Genomic DNA, 17,605 nt, shown 5'->3' with positions numbered 1-17,605 from the left:
TACGTGTCGCCTGAACGCAGTCACGTGATGCTATGACTTGTAGTTGCCGAAAGTTTCCGAAGGGCTGTTGTATGTCGTGTTTTCTGTGCTCGGGGGTAGTTTTTCGGTATTATGCTGTCAGTTCCCTGTATGCACAATAATGAACCTTTACTGTCAAGGTTAATAATTTAGCGGTAAAACTCCATCTGTTTGAGCATGCTTTCAGGCGGGACAGTCATGAGACAAGCGCTGTACCTGGCTGTCGGTGCCGCCGTGTGCTACTTATTTTATAGGGTGACGTTTCCTAATAAAGAGAAGAAAAAGAAGGAGCCTAGAAAGAATAAAGAGCGGAAGCACAGCAAACTCGTTGACAAGGTGTCTGAGATTGCTGTCTTGTCCAGTTTCTCCCACAATGGTCCAGGTATGATTATGCATATGATATGGTAAAACAATAGAGTAGACTGTCCTAAATTACATGCCTCCAAACAGTGCACATTTTGCCACTCTATCCCACGGAGCTCTTCCTCTGCTTCTCAGGATGGAGGTGGAGCTTGGCGGGAATTAGGATCACAATTCCACTGCCCCAATTTCATTCTCCAGTGTCTGAGAATTGTGTGCGTGCAGAGTAGTGCAAGTGACGCGCTGCCTCCCAACTCCACCTGTCCGTGGAGATTGGGAGATATGAAATAAGTGCACAGTGCTGGTCAGGTTGTGACCAAAGCGAATCATGTGTCTGTACTGGACTGTGATTTTGGGAAGCTGAACAAGCTTTGCAAACAGGCAGCGAGGACTAGCTGAGGCAATCTGCCCCCTCATCCTACAAGCTGGAGTGCATGAGTGAGATGAGAACTTGATCATAAACAGGTAGCGGTGAGGCTGCTTCACGAAGAAGACAAAGAGGGACAATCGAGTCATGATGATGTCCTCAACCGGCAACACACAAGAAAACAAGTAATTTGCCAGAAGAGGCCCTTTTCACTTTCCCAACGAAAATGTCTTGATAAGAAGAGGGGTCATCTTCAGAGGACAGTTTTGTGCAGATGGACAATGGGTATGGACACAAAACTCTGGCTGTCCCATAGGCTAAGCATTAGCAGCACTCTGGAACATCAGTTGGACAAGGAGGTCTGCGCAATGGAGGCAGACAACCCCCGCCGCTAACCGCACCTCCTCCCGGCTGCAGCGGAAGTATGCCCCATAATATGCCTTTTAACCCCCTAAATGCCAGAGTGGCATATAGGGGTATAAGGCAATTCTGGAGGCAGAGTGGCACATAGGGGGTCAAAAGGCATGGGGCACAGTGGCATATAGGGGGTATAAGGCATTTCTGGGGCAGAGTGGCACATAGGAGGTCAAAAGGCATATGATGGGGCACTGTGGCATTTAGAAGGTTAAAAGGCATATCATGGGGCACAGTGGCATATAGTGGGTATAAGGCATTTCTGGGGCAGAGTGGCAAGCTTGGGGGCAGATGTGCGTAACTGGGGGGACAGTTTAAAAAAAAAAAAAAGGAAATATTCTCAATCATAGCTCTTATAAAAAAAAAAAATGTTCACATAGTTTACATGAATTAACATTTACTGGTAAAACTTTTTTCCTATAGGGTCGTCTTATATTCAGGCTTTTTCTTTTTTTTCATAAATTAACATTCAGATTTTGGGGGGGGGTTGTTTTATAATCGAGCAAATATGGTAATATGGATACATTGGGTGAGGTGGTTCTTTAGCAGAGCTTTTGAAGGGCTTGCCGGGTTTGGATGCAGCTCAGGCTTGGGAGCATTTAAAAGTTTGGGAACTCTGCAATTTGGCAGAGTGTATTTGAGGATAACTTCTCTGGAGAGCTCTAGATTGTAAGCTTGTTCGCGCAGGGCCCTCCTCACATGTTGTTTCTGTAAGTCAAATTGTTATGTTACATAACAGTTGTATAGCGCAACGTTATTTGATGGCACTATATAAGGCAAAAAATAATAAAATACGGTACTTCACCGATGGAACTGGTTCCCACGGATTTGGCATCTATTGGCAAGGAAAATGGGTTGTGACAAAATGGTTACAAGCTGGAGGAGAGCAAGCATGGGCAAAAAAAAATGATTTTACTAGATTTATTTTGCAGTGGAATGTAAATCTGTGGTAAGGAGCTGGATAATATGAGGATTCTGTTGAATTGGGATAACATGAGGTGATTTGGGGGATTAACCGGAATAGATTTTGCACATAACATGTTATTAATGTTCTTCGGCTTTTATTGTACTTCTATTGTTGATTCCCTGTCATGTTTTCAGTAGCTTGGCACCTTGGGCAGAGAGAGCCTAAAAGTACCGGACAGCATAAGGGATTTACCTTTGCCCAGAAAAGTAGATTGTTAAACAATTATCTAAGGATTATTCCAAAGCATGGAAGGAATGGTCAGATTTTAGGAATAATGAAGGATCCCACCCTATGGATACCTGTGTCGAAGATACTTTAGGGATTGTTCCAGGTGTGCTATAGAGGTTAGGCATTGCCTTTCTCTTAAAGTTGTCTTTAGAAACTACCAGTTTTTATGTTGTTTTTATAAGTTGCACTGACATTTGTACTGTTTGCTTAATATTTCCAGCTCAGCCAGAAAATATTGCAAACCCTTCCAGTAATCTTGAACCTTACCATTTTGAAAGACTCCTAGAAATCGTTGGTGCCAGTTCTGACTCTTGCCTCCGAGAACAGGCCTTAATTACCCTGGCTAACAGTGCGGCCTTCTCTGTAAATCAAGTAAGTCAAATATACTCGTGTAAGACTCCTGTAACTGCAGTGAGCAGAGCAGCCTCAGGAGCCCAATACAAAAAGTCACAACTAAATCACCGATTGGGGAACATTAACAAAATATCTCAATTGTCATGGCTTGGTTCTGTTTTTTTTTAAGTGAATTTAAATGCAATTTTAATAAGCAGAAATATTTCCATGTTCAATGTGTATTGGGATTGAAGCAATATGCGGCTGTGGTTCAGAACAATAATTAAATGAATGCTTCATCACAGATACTCCTATATTGTACTTAGTGACACTGGGATTATGTGCTCAGTGATGTTATCTCTTTAAAACACTAATCTGTAACATCACATGTATGCATTAAGGCACCACATCATTTGTGTTCTTGATTTACATTTTTTTTAAATACAAGATTGAAATGTCATCTTTTCATCATCTAGTGAGCTAGTTCCAACTGGGTACCGAATCCTACAAAGTTTGACTTTGATGAAGTCCACTAATTTCTCTATAGTGTTCAGCTATATGTTTGCTCACTGGTGCCATAAGGTTATTGGGGGATTCCAACTTGCAATTTCTTGAAGCCTTCCGCAGTATGTTGTACGTGTGGTTCCCTGCAACTATTGTAATATTTTTATTATGTCTTATTTTCTTTAGGATATCATCCGAAATTTGAATGGCATTGAAATTATTGGAGCTGCACTTTCTGACCACAGTCCACAAATACAGACTAATGCTTTAAATGCACTCTCCAACTTGAGTGTGAATGTATGCAATCAAGAACTTATCAAGGTGATTCTATTTCATTAGTTTTTAGTAATAATTCTATGCCTGCACGCTGGTAAAACATAGACTGCGTTTTGGACTACAAATAAAGCATTTTTAAAGAAATGTGACTAAAAACCAGGAGACGTACATTGATCTGAAAAGCGTAGTATGTTTAAGACTGACACTTAATCCTTTAAATATTAAAATGTATCTGTAGAACTGTCACTTCTAAAGCACATTCTGTGTAGTTGTGGCAATACCAACGGTTCATAAGCATAAATATACATCAGCTTAGCTTAGCTCAGCTGCAAGCAAGTAGAGCAGGCTAAAGGCAATGGGGAAAGTGAGGATGTGCCCAGGTCATGTGAGTAATTATTATATTTATGCTCATGAACCACACAGTCCCAATCTACTCATTATGTAAGGGTCCAAACATAAAAAATCAGCATTTTTACAATAATTACCGTATTTATCGGCGTATAACACGCACTTTTATATCTAAAAAAAATAAGTTTAAACCCTACCTGCGTGTTATACGCCGATAACTTTCTGTGCTGCACGATCTGCAGCCGCGTCTCCCGCACTTCCGGTTCCGGCGAGGGTGCGTGTTATACGCCGGTGCGTGTAATACGCCGGTAAGTACGGTATATAAGTTCTTTTACACAAATGTCTAAAGCTTGTTGCTCTTTTCCCCTCAGGATTTCATTGCTGTGACCTATGTGACCTTGTCTTCAGTGGAAGTTAATTCCCAATTACAGTTGTCTGGTCTAAGGCTGTTAATCAATATGTCTGTGACCAATAATTATCAAGACAGGATGACCGATTATATTCCGTTCTTTCTTCATCTACTAGTAGAGGGCAATGCAGATACTCAGGTAGGCAAGATTACTTTGTGCATCTTCACCTCACCTTCCCCCAGTTTATAGTAACAGCACTAAAACAATATGCATTTCCAAAAAGCAAACCCCTTTATTTCGTTTGAAACATGTTTTTTTTTCTGGGAAACCTAATTTACCTAGGCCCTGCTATTTCATCTATCCTCAGAATGTGTTTTGTGCAATGCCTGTGTTAAGTAGGAATCATGGTATTACTCATCTGGCAGCTACAGATCAATCATGTTTAACAGAATTGGAATTTCATTCTACATGATATTTCTTTATAAACGCTGAAACACAAAATCAGTTACTGTAAAGTGACATTGGTTTATTCAGTCCTCCATGTTCTAATATTTAGTAAAGCACCATTTCAGGTTGGTTGATGTTGTTTGTAGACTACAATCGTTTCTCAGTGACATATGAATGTGTATGATAGGGGATAGCTGCTCTGGCAGCTTAATCCACTGATAATGCATCTTTTTCAGATCCATGTATTAAAGATTTTAGTGAACCTGTCTGCAAATCCTTCAATGGCTACATGCCTACTGCAGAGTGAGGTAAGACATGCATTCATATTGGATATTTATGGCATTTCACTTCTTCTAGCCATAATTATACTTAAAGCACTGCCAATATTTAGCATTTTGTGAAATATGCAAACATATTGTATAGAAGATACTATATTGCAGATCCAACATTTCTTTTAAACATGTTACACAAGCTACCCTGCATAATGGATTGTTTAATCACAGGATTTCACTAATTGAACCCATTTGGCCTAGTGCATAGGCAATGGGATGTTTACGCTCTCTTTAATTCTCCTAAAACACTCTTTAATAAATAACCCTTCGTACTTGTGCTGTCGTAACAGGTTCCTACTAATACATTTTGTTTTGTTGAATCCTTAAAGGCTCCGCAGTCACTGGATGCTTTGTTCAGCAGCAGTGTGAAAGAAGACATTCTTCTCAGAGCGTTGACTTTTGCTGCAAATTTATATGATAATGTGAAAGACGCGCGCCACCTTGGATGTCATGATTATGATGAAAAATCTCTTTTTAATCTGCTGTTTGGAGACGAGGCACCGTTTAAGAAGAATCTGTGGCTTTTATTACAACACCCAGACATGGAAGTAAAAGAAAAAGTAGCTACACTTCTGTAACATAACTTCTGAATGTAGTGTCAGTCAGTAGCTTTTCATTCTGATCATTTTTTATTTAATTGCATCATACCAGGTTAGGTGTGAATTGAATCGGATAAATCTGAGGGCTTTTATGGTTAAATATGACATGCTTCCATTGTTTATGTAACACTACCTCAGTCACCATTTAATGTTCCCATAATATAGATATGCTGGATAAAATATGACTGCACTTTTATTGGTGTTGAATCATTTGTTTTACTAGTATCAGTAGAGTTGTATATAAAGTACTTCTGGTGCAAATTTTGAAAAGTATTTGATCACTTTAGCAACCAATGGACGATTGAGGCTTATTGGCTGATTTTGCATTGAAATTGGCTGTAGGGTGGGGGAAGGAGCAAGTGTATATGCATTTGCAATGGAGGCTCTACTAAATTTAACTCCTTTAAAACCTTTTGATGTTCCATGCTGTCAAGTGCATCAGAAACCTATATCACGGAGAAACTGTTTAGTTTGAGCACATGTGAATTTTGAATTCACCTCACAAGGTTTTACGCTGAAAACGCCACAGTGGAGCCGGGTTCTCGAAGAAGACTCTGTCTTGGTGGGAGGAGTGGGCTGTGCCTTTTGGAGGCCACTCCTTCTTGAAGACTTCAGTAGGTCTCCTCTTTGGAGAGATCCTAGAAGATCCGGCCTTAGGCTTCAGTCTGGGAGGGAAGGAAGGGGCCGCATGTCACCTTGTAGGAGTGCAGCCTCAGAAGAAGATTGAGGACCTGGTATCCACTGTGGCCCAACCACTTCTGAAGCACAGACCATGGTTTCTGTTTCACGACTACTGTGAGGCACGAGACCCTGGCATGTCAGTTGACCATAAATAACAAAAAATGTTTTTACTTATTTTCTTGTTTAATATTAAACACCCTAATTACCCTTCAGGATAGAAGACCAAGCAGTGTCTATCTAGACCCTCCTGGGATCTCTGATTGCTTCCCCATCAGCTGAGAGATTGAGATCAGCAGTGCAAAACTATGGAGCCCTGATTGGTGCAGGGTACATCAGAGGGAATAGAGTGAGAAACAAAGTTTCAAGACAGGGAAAAAGTAAATATTTAAAGGCCCAAACCTCTCATTTTGGGTTACTCCCAAAACCCCCAATCCAGTATTATTTAAAGTTGGCTCCTAAATTTGTTGGCTGGCTGGCTGTCGTATCATGTTCTTTGCAGTCCCCTGTGGTGAGATTTATTAGGAGATTTAAGTAAGTTTTACTTTACTGAGTAGTAGATGTTAATACAGGGAGAACATTTACAAATACCTAGGATAGAATCAGCATAGCCATATGCCTAAGACAAGACCAAGGACTAATTAAAGTCTGAGTCTTTACATAAGGAAAACAGACAGACTAGATGGGCCTAGCATTCTGTTTTTCTATGTTTTCCCCAAGAGCAGCTCTAGCGCTAATCTCTCTGCGAACCAGTGCAGCCAATAAGAACCGCAACAACGGCCAAGAACTCTGTGGCAATCTACAGATGTTAAGACGTTGATACGTTTTAGCAAATTTCCTCAGGTTCTATAGGAGACCACCTTTATGCTTGTCCATATTGAATACATCATTCAAACATTCACAGTATGAGTTGGAAGATTACTCCAAGGGCACATTGCAGTACACCCAATGAGGTAAAAAAAAAAAAAAAGAGAATCCTAGTGTAACTGCTAAAGGTTTGAAGGAATCAATGGACTTGGATAAATCTCTGTTCATGAGTCTACCTTATGCAAAACATTGAACATGCATGGAGTCCATGGGAGGACACCACAGAGGAAGGCGCTGCTCTCCAATTTACCATTGCTGTATGCGTGAAGTTTGCCAAGGAGCACCAAGTGCTGCTACTTGGTGTCAGGGAGAATACATTTACGGTAAGAAATTTTGTCTTTGAAAGCAGCATACCTTAGGGACAAAGCATGGTAATTTAAGAAGGTTGGGGAGAGTGCTTTACTACTGCCTGCAGCATCCTCAGCTTCCAGGATGTTTCGCCTGTAATGTTTTGAGAAGGTGCGTAGAGATGACCAGGTGGAGGCTCTACAAATCTGGTCAGGTGAGGCAGCTGCGGTCTCCATCCATAAAGCGACAACAGCTCTAGTAGAAATGGGCAGCAATGCTTTTTGGGTGATCTCTACGAAAAAAATCTGTTGCTGAGCTCCCAGTCTCTTTGGGAGAGCTCCTGCTCAACCGGTCTGCCAAGATAATGGGATGGCCTGCAAAGTGCTGCTGATCATTTGTTTTTCTGACCAAGCCATGAGTTTTGCGCATAACTTTCCCAGGGAACTTGATTGAGTTCCTCCTTGTTCTGGTAAATAAGCTGCTACTGTAGTATTGTCTGAATGGACCCACACAGGAAGGCCTTGGCAAACAGACTAAAACCCAGAAAATCCATCCACAGATTACCAGAAGTAGCTTTATTGTGCAAAACCATTTATACACAAACCTGAAGTATAGTCCATGCTAGTGATACACATTAGCACCTTAACATGTTCCTTTAACACCAAGATCATGCTTGCAATATTACTTAGCGGTAGAAAAATGGCAATACATACACAAATATGCTAAAAACTTTCTGATTGGAGTATTTCAATCAACAGCAGAGATTGCCGTCTTTAAGAGTTTGTTTAGACAAAGGAGGTGTGTATGTAAGTATATATATATATAAAAATGGGGCTCCTGAATTTTTTTGGATTATCTCATAATTACTTTGATCATTTAACAATCTTTTATTTACTATATTTTCCTGGCTAATTGGAATGACAGTTACCAATTTTAAGTTCTTTTTCTTTCCACTGAACCTGGATTTATAGGAACACGGAACCACTTGGACCACAGCAACAAGAGGTAGTAAATGTAATGGTGTTTTATTATTCCGAATTAATGTGCATTTTGTTTTTTTTTCTCACCATAGAAGCCTTAACCCTTCTTTGGAGAAATAGTATATTTCATTATTACATGATGGTTTACATGATTGTTGCCAATAACCCAAAAATGAAGTATAACATTATTTGCATCTATTAAAGATCTATACACAGCATTTTATGTCATACTATTATAATTGACATGCTTTGAAGACTTTTTAATCTTTTGCGCTGCACTGATCATATTAGATTTTGTAGATTTGTGTTTTCACAATAAATAATATCTTGACTATTGTGTGGTATAATATCTCATTTTTAATTATACATTTTGGTGTGATCTGAAAGAATTTAGGATAAAAAAAAACAAAACAAAAAAAACCTATTAATATTGTGGGCATCTTACGGTAATAGCACCAGGAATGTGATACAATATTGTTAGGCATATATACCAAAATCCATATTCATGCTTGCATTTCTGGTAAATCGATCTTTCTTTTGGTAAGTAGTTTGGTAGTATCCCCTAAAAAAATAACCCACACTGGAATCTTTTATACTATAATTAGTAAATATAAATATAATTTTTTATAATTACTAAGGCCAACAATTTTAGCATTTATGGTAATTTTAAAATTCTCTAAACAGTACTTACATCCCTTTCACACATTTGGTGTGAAAAGAACAGCTTTGATATAATTAACAGTTACACATTTCATATATAGCTGCATCAACTTAGCTAAACCGACTAAACCATATTTTAAGTACTTGATTTATAATAGTGTGGTCTAGCAAGGTCTAAAAGGCACTCTCCATATACAAATTAAAGGTGGGATAATGAATTTGAATTCAGTCTTTAATACCTGCCATTTATTAGTAGAATTACAATTTAGTACCATAAGGTTTGTAGAATATCCCAGGAACCTTGGCTCTTAATGTTTTCTGCCTACTACTTGTTTAACCCCTTCATGATAAAGCTCGTACATGCACGGGCTCACAATGCATTGTTAATGGGTTTAAGGACAACCCATTGTCCTTAAGGGGTTAATATAGTGCCAAAAAAGTAAACTTACATTTTTCATTGGCCTCTACACCAAATATTTGGCAAGTCATACTGAATACTTTTTTCTATTTTTCTTTTTTAGCACTGTACATAGCTGTGGGAGTTTAATAGCAGCTAAGACATTAAAAGCAACATGAAATAGACCCCAGCCTCTAAAACCATTTTGTTTTTCTATACCGTGTGTAAACTCATGAGACATAAAAGGGAAATATTACATGAGCAGATGGTATGCTAAATTAGATTCCTGACACTTTAAAAACAAAAAAAGGCACATGATCAACTAAAAGCACAATTTCATCATCATTTTCACAAGCAAAGTGTGCAACTAGCTATGTGCTTCATTCCACACATATTTTGGAAGACTTTTCTGCTTTTAATATCACAAGTAAAAAACGCAACCAAGTGTTAAAACGTTAGACCAGTATATAGATTTCCCCCCCCCCACAACTAAAAGTTGAGCCAGCACACCTCTCAAACCTGATCGTACCACGTTTTACTACGCTGAAGCTCAGACTTATTCTTCTTCAGATGCATATTCTGTATCATCGACATTAAAAAGTCTTGATTCGCCATGATTTAGAACGACAAAGTCCTCTGAGTTCAGTCCATAGCTCTGGAGCGCTTCATTCAGTTTGATTGGTGGATCCAGGTAGTGCTGATAAATTAATAAGAATAACCATGCAATTTAACTTCTTTACATTTACTTGCATTAAGACAATAATGGCTTAAAGAGATGATAAAATAAAAAAAGCATTCCAACCCCCCCCCCCCACACACACACACACACACACACACACACACACACACACACACACACGACAGCATACATACACACAGAACCTGGGCATATAAGGGCCATTCCTCCAAACAGGGAAGAGGATGCAGAGGAAGCTCTGCCATTTGCCATGAGGTTACCCCAGGCAAAAAGAGCGGAGCCTCTAGGCACACCCTCTCCCCCATTCCTCCAATCACATGAGGGGGAGCTGTCCCCAGAAGCGGAAGAAGGAAGAGATCAGAAGCAGAGCTGTGAGACACAGAGACACGGAAGCAGTAGGCAGGGAAGGATGACAATTACAGTGTTTGCCCGAATATAGGCCTGCATCCTACTCTCTGATACGCTCAGACAGCCTCCCCTGCCAGCACTTTCCGCAGGGGGGGTGCCGGCATGGGAGACTGTCTAAGCGCATCGTGCAGACGTTCACCAGCAGTGGCACGTCTGCTCGATGTTCTTTAACAATCTCCCTTGCCGGGAATTCCCATGGGGGGTAGTCCCGGCAAGGGAGATTGTTAAAGCACATCGTGCAGACATGCCGGCAGCAGAGGTTGTTTACGCTCGCCGGTGAACAACTACGCGATGTGCTTTAACAATCTTCCTTGCCAGCACTTCCCACGGCAGAAGTGCCGGCACCGGAAGTTGTATACGCGTTCTGCGTAGAATAGATGTCCCCTGTCCGCCCTGCAAGAGTCTGGGAGTCTGCACTGGTAAGTCTAGGGGGGGGGGCACATCTCGGGGGGACACACAGAGTGGCATCATGTCTCAGGGGGACACACACAGAGTGGCAGCATATCTATTACACTTTAAATTACAATTTTTCTAACCTAACTTCTAGGGTGCGGCCTATACTCGGGTGCGGCCTATAATCGAGCCAATACGGTAATTTTGTTTCCGAATGTAAAAATAGTTTATGCCTGAAACGAACTGGCAGGAAACCAAATTTCTCGGCCGAAAACAAATGGACCAAAACCAAACAAAAAATCATCGACACTGTGATCCATTTGCACAAGTCTAGCACCTACCTAGCATCGATGCGATAAATATGGCAATTTGGACGTACCTCATTAGCTAACGCAAAAGTTCCCCAGTGTATTGCAACCGATTTCTTTGCACGAACATCAGCATGAACTCTGACGGCTTCTTCTGGATCAATATGCTGGCTCTTCATGAACCACCTAATAAAACATTTAAAATGTTACGGCAGATAACAGATTTTCATTTGCACTTGTAAATGCAAACAATTTACAGCAGACAAGAACACGGGAATTGCCATGTCAAGTAGCATTTGATGGGCATTTGATGGTCCCTTATTATGTAGTGACATGCTACACACAGTTAAAAGACAATATATTTGCACCACTCCGCAAAGCAACAAACCGTTTAATTACTGCTCTGTAGCTCATTTACTGATGGACAGTGTGTGCAGCGATTGGAAACCACTTGTATTTTTTTTTTATTTTTTTTTAAATCGGTTATTAAACCAGTAACAAATAATTAAACATCTTAAGGTATATTCGCTAAAGAAGAGTTTGCAGGAGAGTTGTGGTTTCAAAACCCTCACAATGCCCATTAATGATGAATAGCCAACACTGGCAGACATATTCGAGAAGAAGGGTTGAGCCATATAAATTCCATGTGTAAGGAGACTAAAGAAATAAACATATTAAACAGTGAATTATAGTTGGCTCTTCATAATGTATAATGAAGTCGAATAGTTGAAACAACTCTCCAGCAAACTCTTGTGAATCTCTCGCTTTAGTGATTAGACCTAATTGTAACCAAACAAGAAAAGCATGCACATGTTGGTATAGGTGATACAAAAGAAAAAGATAGATATTTTGAACAGATATGAACAGCACCAATAACAAGGACAACCGTAAAGAAGAAAAACTATATAAAACACTCTCTACTTGCAAATTAATTCAATTCTCAATTGGAGAAGATGCGCAAGTTGTTTCACGCCTTCTGCCTTTTTTTTAGTTAATGTAAATTTGTCATTGTGTAGCTCATTGTACAGTCCAGTAGAACCTGCTGGTGCTACATCTTAAATATTATCATATATACACACACACACACACAATATACAGAATTCAGGACATAATACTCATCCATTCCTCATCAGGTCTAAAAATTAGGTAAATACAACAACACGTTAAATATTGCACCTGGGTCATTTTACATTGGCGTAACTACTATTACAATTTTACATTACCATCCAAAGGAAACACGTACCTTGGCTCATAAGCTCCAATTGGAATAGCAGCAACATCAAAAGGCCCGTATCTCTTACCAATCTCTTCAAAAGCAGCACAATAACCTGTGTCTCCTGCAAAAAAGAAGCGATTTGAAGGTCCCAGGACCGACCAACTACCCCACAGTACTTTGTTGTCATCAAAAGGTGTCCTTTTGCACCAGTGCTGACAGGGTGTAAAAACAAAAGTCACCTCGTCATGTCCAGGGACGCAGTTCTGTTCCCACCAGTCCAACTCAATTACATTTTCACATCCACAGCTCTGCATCCAGTTCAGGAGACCCAGCGGGACAAACCACCTGAGTTCAGTGCCAAAGCGCTCATTAAGTTTTAATACGGTGTTGTAATCCAAGTGGTCATAATGGTTGTGGCTGATTACAACAGCATCAATCTTTGGAAGCTTCTCTATTGTGCAAGGAGGCCCTCGAAAACGCTTTGGACCTGCAAAGCTAATGGGCGATGCTCGTTGACTAAATATGGGATCTGTTAGAAATATCAAGTCATCCATTTCCACCATGACTGATGCGTGACCTAACCATGTGACTCGTAATCCATTCTTCATCGTTCCAGCAAGTTCAGGTTGCTTAATGAAATACGGTTCAATTATTGGAAGCTCCTTATCAAGCAGCTGTCAAAGAAAAGGCACTTTTAAAACTTTTGTTGTCAAAACGGTAAAAATAAACAAAAAAAACTAAAAACCCTAGCTCAGCTGTTCACATAATGAATTACATCGCAACCCATAAACTGTGATTAAGAATGGAATTCAGTCTTAAATTTCTATAGGACTGCCCTATTTGAAGGTTCTAATTTGTGCACAATGATGCATGATGGATATTCAACACACACTCTTGGTAATATACACAATGCGTATGAATGTGATGAGAGGGGCTGGGTTTACCAATGCCAAATGGTCATAGTAAGGTCTGGAGAAAGGGACATTACATACCCAAAATAAAAAATAAAAAGTTTTGTTGTTAAAACATAATGATAACGTATTTACCTCCTTTGTGGTGGGAACACTGCTGTTGTCCTTTTCTGTTATGGACCATTTCAGCACATGCCGCAATGTAGGCGATTTCCAAGTCTGCCACGGGTTTATGAATCTGCCGTTCGTTCCTCTTACTGATTTGGTAACATCTTCTTCTAATCGAGCATCCAACTTAAAGCTTTTCCTTGATGATCGGGATGAATCACTACTCCTGGAGCTGCGTGTAGAGTTCTGACGCTTACGCACAGTCTCTTTTGGGTACTGGTTGCCAGATGTTGAGCACTCATTGTTGTCACTTTCTTCCATTGCATTAAGCAGTCTAAAAGTTAAATTGACACGGTTCAGTGGACAATAAGTTGGTAAACAAGTGGGATTATGTAGGGACATCACATCTGGCGCTGCTGATACAGCCACACAGGACCTAATATGGCTTCACCGATATACCACAACACCAAGCAGCCCCATATTTCATGGTGCCACATTGCACATGTCTGGTTCTAGTCCCAATATCTTTTGTTTAGAATAGGGACAAATTCTGCATTTGAAAGTATGTTTGAGAGACATGTTAGTCTTTAATAAGGTACATATAAAAATACATAGTTCCTATTATCACTGTGGCCCATGACATCATGTAATGGGTCGGGACCAACAGTACAGTTTGTATAATGTGATTATCAGTGAGAGTGAATCTGTGTATGGATATATGCCCAAGGTTTTAGATTGTGTGTATAATGCATGGTGTTAGAGTATGCATGAATGTTTATATGTGCATGTGGTGTTAGGGTGGCTGTGTGTATGTATACATGTATGGTGTTAAAGTGGGGGGTGTGTGCGTTGTGTGTCAATCTGTTACAGCTGCAAAAAGGGGGGGGCAAATACATATTAATGTCTATGCATTTAGAATGGAATGTTATCAAAGTACCTGTTGGTGTAATGGTCAAGGTGCCCCATATAGTGTAGTTTTAATTAGGTTATGCTAAAACTGTATTCCCTTACAGACGAAGCCATTCAGCAAATAAAAGCCTTGTTAAATGCCAACAGTCCGATTATGAAAGACAACACATATTGTTGTTGCACATACTGTACATTAAGAACTTTGACCTTTGTCAGTTTGCTTTTAGTTTTAGAGCGAAATACCAGAAGTGTCTTCAAAGCCACCGTGCTTCCTGTTTGCACGCTACAGCGTTTACTAGAAGGTTTTCAGAGCCTGACTCAGACCACTATCCACACTATAAATAAAAGGTCATGAAGAAGTCTGCTGGCTCCCAACCAAACACTGTCTCTGGATCTGCTCGCTTTCTCTCTAACCAGAGTGTGGATATAGCTTGCATCAGTAGTTGTAGAATTTTTTTTTTTTAATATAATATATCCCCACTTACAAAACTAGTTATGTTCTAATATTATTTGTAGCTCTAGCATGAGCTCCTGCACTTCTTTGTAGGCTTTTTGTGCATGAGGAGCGATTGGTTATTTTTCTTAGTAACGTACAATTCAATGGAGTTGACACACAAGACATAAGAAGTGCTTGATCATAAATCCTTATGCTTTATCTTTGTTAATTTTACACACTAGTACCCACCACTGGAACTCTTCTGCCTTCTCCTTGCTACCTGGAAGTCCCCAGCAACACTAAAGACTGGCATCACGTAAATTCAGAGACAGCAAATTGCATCTTACAACCCTTGAATGAAGCCATGTATTGGTGAAAATGTGGCCAGATACACATGGAAGGGGCATGTGACACCAGCAGAGGATATCGGCTGGGAGTATTAATGCTGGAGCACAGTGCAGACAGACAATCCAGCAGCATGCGCACAGGAAGGGAACAACACCCATGGAAAGCTCCAGGTTATCTGTCCATTCACCTGACGCTTGCATAGGCACCTAAGAACACAGCACTACGTACACTACTGAGTAAACATCTGTATCCATACCACAACAACCACCCCTTTAAACTTTACAATTTAAAGAAATTGGAAGTGCTTGCTCAAATAAGAACACTATCTAGTCTCTGTTAAATAGCCGTTACCTTACTGAACGATGCACACCTTTGCAGAGCACAGGTACATACCTACAGTGTATACCAACAGTAAACATACTATGATAATATAATAGCTCATTCAATGACCAGTCTGCTGATCCCATCAATATAAGTGTTACGGTATATTATCTGCCTGGAGTCGTCTATCTGGATGACTTCATTTGCTTCCATGCAAACAACAATCAGGAGACGGGACGGAGGTCTGATCGGAGGCGGCGGTGTTTACTCGTTGTAGAACAAGCCATAATGTTTGCACTGCTTGATTCAGCACACCAAAATATACATGCTGCGGTGGAACTACCCCTTTCCATGTATTCACCTTCTCACAACGGTCTGTCCGGAAACACCTACGTTCCTTCAAATGAAGCATTAACCTGACAAAGCTGTACATGTACGGGCTCACAATGCATTGTCATTAATGGGTTTAAGGACAACGGGTTGTCCTTGAGGGGTTTAAAGCCATGCAGAATCCAGACTGGTTTAAGGGCTCTGGATAAGCAAAGCATTCTTTAAAATAGCCCGTTGTGTCATTGCAAATTCCTCCCGTACCAACCAAACTCTTCTGAAACCCGCCAGACCGGCATCAAAACACAACAATGCTGGATTCTCCCCGTTCCACATCAGGTGCCAAGCTCAATCTCACACGAAATTCTCAACATGCTTTCTAGAAAGAACATCCTTTCCATAAAGCCGTGCCTTAACTCTGAGGCCTGAATAATTGGTTCTCATCCCTCAGCACTTTGTTTTTTTTAGATAGGAGCTTATTATAGAAAGAATAATGCTTGCCGCTGGACAACCCCCTCCCCCACTACCATGTTCTAACCAAGACTTGACAGCAAATACCAAAAGGTGTTGAGTTACCTGTTTACAGGGCAAACAATGCAATATTGCACAGAACAAGGAGAAATTTTTTTTTTTTTCGAGGTCTGGTTAGAAAGAGCTAGGACGTAGACTATGACATCACTTTGGGGTCTATTCACTAAAGTTCCTTGACTTCACTTTAGGAATCTCCAACCCCTGTGAGCTAACGATGCAGGAAGAGCTTGGCCAGTATCCTGCGTAGTTAAACCACTGGGATGTCTTCTCGCCCATTGAACTATGCATTATACGGGGCCAGCTCAATCCTTCTTGCTGGAGAAATTTGCTACGGATGGCCCTTCGTCATGTATAGTGAATTGAGGGGGTTAAAGCACAACTCTCCAACATACTCTCCCTTTAGTGAATAAACCCCTCTCTAAGTGACATAGTTTATTAACAATTTATAAACTGTTCAGTTTAAATTGTACAGTGCTGCATAATTTGTTGGCGCTTAAATGATAAAAATAATTGCACATACCTGTGTGTACAGTTATAGATAGTTATTTCAAGAGCACTGCTGGGTTCTGATGACTAAAGAAGTAGTAGAGCACATCATACAATCATCTTACGTGTTCCCGGTACAGCCTCACGGTGCTTTGTGTTAAGTTAGGGTGAGTATTATTGGGGAACCTGCTTTCACACAGGCCATTAGCTGACAAACTACGTCTGGGACCAGCGGGGTGAATCCTGACTTCTATCACATACAGCGGTATTTGGTCTCATCCTCAGGTGATCCTGCGCTGTTCGCCGCTTGCAGAACATTGGCACCTCGCACTACCCGTACATCATGCTCCCGCGACCGTTAGCCCGTACCCACCCGGCTGGGCTGATGTGACCAGCGCAGACACTGCTCACCTCGCTCCCGGCTCGTCCTCTGGTGCACGCTGGTCGTTTTCCATGGCCTGGCTTGTGTCTCCCTGCCGCTGACTCCCCTGGATGCTGTCTCCGTGTCCAAGGCACGGCTCGGTACGAGGTCTGCTCGTATAACAGCGATGGCTGTCACGGACTTTCCCGATTGGCGCGGCCAGCGAATGCAGGCAGCTCCGAAGCGCTGTGCAGCAGTACCTCACCACCATGTCACTAAGGGCCCACCCTCATACACGCCGGGGGGAGGGGCAATTACCGGGCACACATACACCGAGCATCCTGATAGCGCCCGGGGCTGCTAGGGGTGAGCTCAGGGGGGCGGAGATAGGCGGCCATATTGTCCGAGCGGCAGGTGATTGTCACCCGAGTG

At 41.0% G+C, this 17,605-nt stretch overlaps 2 protein-coding genes across 2 annotated transcripts; one reads left to right on the top strand and one right to left on the bottom strand.

The window, feature by feature from the left end:
• The first annotated feature begins 12 nt into the window (after positions 1-12).
• On the top strand, positions 13-5,804 carry ARMC10 (armadillo repeat containing 10). The gene is made up of 6 exons (XM_053464266.1): positions 13-400; positions 2,575-2,726; positions 3,378-3,512; positions 4,187-4,363; positions 4,849-4,920; positions 5,274-5,804. Exons 1-6 carry the CDS (start codon positions 196-198, stop codon positions 5,520-5,522), a joined length of 990 nt encoding a protein of 329 aa, XP_053320241.1. The 5' UTR covers positions 13-195; the 3' UTR covers positions 5,523-5,804.
• A 3,715-nt stretch (positions 5,805-9,519) lies between these two features.
• Positions 9,520-17,447, bottom strand: NAPEPLD (N-acyl phosphatidylethanolamine phospholipase D). Its single transcript, XM_053464261.1, has 5 exons — positions 17,224-17,447; positions 13,482-13,788; positions 12,463-13,109; positions 11,291-11,405; positions 9,520-10,110 (listed from the first exon to the last, which is right to left on the bottom strand). The coding sequence occupies exons 1-5, from the start codon at positions 17,442-17,444 to the stop codon at positions 9,970-9,972; spliced, it is 1,431 nt and encodes a 476-aa protein (XP_053320236.1). The 5' UTR covers positions 17,445-17,447; the 3' UTR covers positions 9,520-9,969.
• Positions 17,448-17,605: the final 158 nt, after the last annotated feature.

This window comes from Spea bombifrons, chromosome 4, assembly GCF_027358695.1.
Source record: "Spea bombifrons isolate aSpeBom1 chromosome 4, aSpeBom1.2.pri, whole genome shotgun sequence".
Lineage (NCBI taxonomy): Eukaryota > Metazoa > Chordata > Amphibia > Anura > Pelobatidae > Spea > Spea bombifrons.
The sequence above is the reverse complement of the archived record's forward strand: the minus strand, read 5'-3'. Positions and strand labels throughout refer to the sequence as shown.

What these genes read in the sequence shown, in the direction of transcription:
- ARMC10 (XM_053464266.1), top strand. Translation starts at nt 196, where the DNA reads ATGCTTTCAGGCGGGACAGTCATGAGACAAGCGCTGTACCTGGCTGTC. An exon ending in CGGCCTTCTCTGTAAATCAA is followed by an intron (nt 2,727 to 3,377) that starts GTAAGTCAAATA and finishes TATTTTCTTTAG; the next exon opens with GATATCATCCGAAATTTGAA. An exon ending in GCAATCAAGAACTTATCAAG is followed by an intron (nt 3,513 to 4,186) that starts GTGATTCTATTT and finishes TTTTCCCCTCAG; the next exon opens with GATTTCATTGCTGTGACCTA.
- NAPEPLD (XM_053464261.1), bottom strand. Translation starts at nt 17,444, where the DNA reads ATGGTGGTGAGGTACTGCTGCACAGCGCTTCGGAGCTGCCTGCATTCG. An exon ending in GTGTTCCCACCACAAAGGAG is followed by an intron (nt 13,110 to 13,481) that starts GTAAATACGTTA and finishes TTTCTTTGACAG; the next exon opens with CTGCTTGATAAGGAGCTTCC. An exon ending in CTTTTGCGTTAGCTAATGAG is followed by an intron (nt 10,111 to 11,290) that starts GTACGTCCAAAT and finishes TTAATTTATCAG; the next exon opens with CACTACCTGGATCCACCAAT.